Source organism: Oreochromis aureus, linkage group 5 (genome assembly GCF_013358895.1).
Source record: "Oreochromis aureus strain Israel breed Guangdong linkage group 5, ZZ_aureus, whole genome shotgun sequence".
In the NCBI taxonomy this organism is placed as follows: Eukaryota; Metazoa; Chordata; class Actinopteri; order Cichliformes; family Cichlidae; genus Oreochromis; species Oreochromis aureus.
Genome location: NC_052946.1, coordinates 143,010 through 146,636, shown reverse-complemented (window position 1 = coordinate 146,636; position 3,627 = coordinate 143,010). Strand labels below are relative to the sequence as shown.

The 3,627-nt window shown below is 38.9% G+C and overlaps 1 protein-coding gene across 1 annotated transcript; it reads left to right on the top strand.

The window, feature by feature from the left end:
- On the top strand, window positions 1-3,268 carry LOC116310088 (acidic mammalian chitinase-like). The gene is made up of 12 exons (XM_031726824.2): window positions 1-21; window positions 108-196; window positions 286-312; window positions 414-618; window positions 760-816; window positions 1,048-1,213; window positions 1,625-1,749; window positions 1,859-1,982; window positions 2,071-2,253; window positions 2,397-2,513; window positions 2,609-2,741; window positions 2,942-3,268. The coding sequence occupies exons 2-12, from the start codon at window positions 172-174 to the stop codon at window positions 3,196-3,198; spliced, it is 1,419 nt and encodes a 472-aa protein (XP_031582684.2). The 5' UTR covers window positions 1-21; window positions 108-171; the 3' UTR covers window positions 3,199-3,268.
- Window positions 3,269-3,627: the final 359 nt, after the last annotated feature.

Genomic DNA, 3,627 nt, shown 5'->3' with positions numbered 1-3,627 from the left:
GGTCTTTCTTCTGGTCTCAAGGTGAGTGAACAAGGGGAACAGTCTCTCGAAGTTATTCTCTCTTAATTGTGATTATTTATTTATATATACTTTTATACCTCTTACAGTGTTGCTTGATTTGTAGAACCAACTTCATTTTCATTAAGTTAACTCTTAAGAAGTGAATCTGAGATGGCCAGGCTCACAATTCTAGCAGGTATTTTACGAATTTACTTGATGTATGCAATATAAGTATATGCAAGTTTGGTTGTTTTTTTGCTTACTCTTATATTAAAATTTCCTTAGGTTTGTGCCTGGTGATAAGCCAGCTGGGTAAGTTGGGTTTATTTTGGTAAACAACTGAAATTTTGATCATTACTTGTGTATCGCTACTGGGATTTGTGATTCTTTAATATTCCTTTGCACCACCACAGGATCTGCCAGCAGGATGGAGTGCTACTTCACCAACTGGTCCCAGTACAGGCCTGGAGATGGAAAGTTCCTGCCACAAAATGTGGACCCTTTCCTATGCACCACCCTCATCTATGCATTCTCCATCATCAACTACAACAATGAGCTGGTTACCTACGAGTGGAATGACGACGTCCTCTACAAGTCTTTCAATGATCTGAAGACCAAGTAAGTAGATATTATCTTAACACATAGAGATCAGAGGTAAAGCAAAACACAGTACCTCTTGAGCGTTTAGTGTCTTTAAGAGTTTTCCACAAAGATATTACAGTTACTTTAATGATATTACAAGTTTTCTGCTGTTTCCAGGAATCCTCACCTGAAGACTCTCTTGGCCGTTGGTGGATGGAACTTTGGGTCAACACAGTAAGTAATACTTTCAACAAAGAATATTATTTTACATTAGGACAATGGTAGGTAGCTAACCAAATATCGTGTGTAAGCCATCAGTCTGAATCAAATCAAAATCAAAAAGAAGTTTCCATTATTAAACACAGCAAATATTAATCACAATTCTCCTGTTAAATACATAAAGGGGTAAGCAGATTTTACTATAAAGATTATATATTAACTTGGTTATTTTTTTATTTTTTGCAGGTTCTCCATCATGGTTTCTACTGCAGCTAATCGTCAGAAGTTCATCCAGTCTACAATCAAATTTCTGAGGACTCATGGATTTGACGGTCTGGATTTGGACTGGGAGTACCCTGGATCCCGTGGAAGTCCTCCTGAGGACAAACAGAGGTTTACTCTGCTCTGCAGGGTGGGTATAGATCTCCACTTTTTGAAATCTACATCTCATTGGTGTTGTCTCATTTGCATCATACTGGAATGTTAAATGGTAAATGGACTGATTGTTATATAGTGCTTTTCTATTCTCCTGGAGCACTCAAAGCACTTTACACAACATGCCACATTCACCCAGTCACACAAGCACTTTCTTCTATGCTTTTACATGCTCACTAACGAACATTTACACTCATTCATACTCCGATGGATGCATCGGAGAGCAACTTGGGGTTAGTATATTGCCCAATGATACTTGGTGTGCAGACTGGGGGAGCCAGAGATTGATCCACTAACCTTCCAATCAGTAGATGATCTGCTATACCTCCTAAATTAGAGCCACCCCATGGACTCCATTCTTACACTGTTATGTGGTGCACTTTTATAGGAGCTTGTTGCTGCCTATGCAGCTGAAGCCCAAGCTACTGGCAATCCCCAGCTCATGCTAACTGCTGCCGTTGCTGCTGGAAAAGGAACCATTGATGCCGGATATGAGATCGCTGAGATAGCCAAGTGAGTGTCCTGCTTTATAAACCATCTTACTTCCACTACTACTTTTAGAAATCTGACAGTTGTGCACTGTAAACATGCAATTGTGTTTCCATTTATTTCCTTATTGCAGAGAATTAGATTTTATCAATGTGATGACCTACGACTTCCATGGAACTTGGGAGCAATTCACTGGACACAACAGCCCTCTGTACCGTGGATCTTTTGACGCTGGTGACCTTATCTATTTCAACATTGTACGTAAACAGTTAAAACTGAAATAAAAATAATTTGAGAAATAACTTCTTATGAACTCAAACTTCACCTTTTGTTTGACTTCTATAGGACTTTGCCATGAAATATTGGAGAGACAATGGCACCCCACTGGAGAAGCTGAGGATGGGATTTGCATCTTATGGTCGTACCTTCCGTCTGACATCATCAAACACTGGTGTTGGTGCCCCAGCTAGTGGCCCAGCATCAGCTGGTCCATACACCCGTGAAGCTGGATTCTGGTCTTATTATGAGGTACATTTCTTAACGCTGGAATTTCTTCATTACCTTATGATGTATAGTGTCAGTTGCTTTGATATCTACTGAATGATACTTTGATATGATAGGAAGAAAGTTTTTAAAGTTGCACACATCTCTTCATGTTGTCTGTGCTGTAGATCTGTACCTTCGTGAAAGGCACCACCATTAACTGGATTGAAGACCAGAAAGTCCCCTATGCTTTCAAAAACAATGAGTGGGTAGGATTTGACAACAAGGAGAGCTATGAAACCAAGGTAAGTGAGAAAGCTTGTATCATTTCTGTATGTTAAACACATTTATGTATGTACAAGGTAGTGATATCAATGTCTGTTTAATTTTTCCCCAATAGGTACGTTACCTGAAAGATCAGAAGTTTGGCGGTGCCTTTGTGTGGGCCCTTGATTTGGATGACTTTGCGGGAAAATTCTGTGGGGAGGGTGCCCATCCCCTGCTCTCTCATCTTCGCAACCTTCTTGAAATTGGTATGCCCAAAGCAGATTTACACAAAAGATTTGTTTTAGTCTGTCTATGTTTAAAAATCAGTTTGGAACTGGTATCATAAGGACCTCTGAAATTTAGATATGATGACGTAATATTTTCTAAACAAGCATATTTTCAGAAGGTAGAATCGATTTTAACCAGTGACTTATATAAACATGAATTCAAACTTTGTATTTTCCAGAGCTTCCCATACTACCCTCAACCACCACCCCAAAACCTGGAGCTACCACCACCACTCCAACCACCACCACCACCACCACTACCACTACCACCCATGCCCCAGGACCTGGATTCTGCAATGGGAAACCTGATGGCCTTTACCCAAACCCAGATGACCAAACCAGCTTCTACAACTGTGCTGGTGGCGTGACCTACGTTTCCCAGTGTGGCGCTGGATCTATCTTTCATGACAGTTGCAAGTGCTGTGGCTGGCCATGAGCCAGAAGTGAAGGCAGTGTGTATTAAATCTGATGCAAACATCATTCATTAAACATCATCATTAAACTCATCTTGTATATGTACAATCATTTACCTAAATGATTTTGTGTTTAAATGTGTCATATAGATTGCAAATTGCAAAACAAAATCTTCAAAGTACCTTATTACAAATTGGCGTATTATTTCGCTATATTTATTGATCATAAAATATAATATTTTGTTCTGAAAAGTTTTAACTAAAAAAGTTGCCTCTTACAACCATTGTTAAATGTCTATGCAACAATAATATATTATATAATATAATGGATTTCATTAACTACATATACACACATGGGATTTCATTTCAGTCACAGAAACCGAGTGTACATAATGGTAACATAATAGATATTGTATCATAATCGTATCATAATCGATTTTAACTGCCAGATT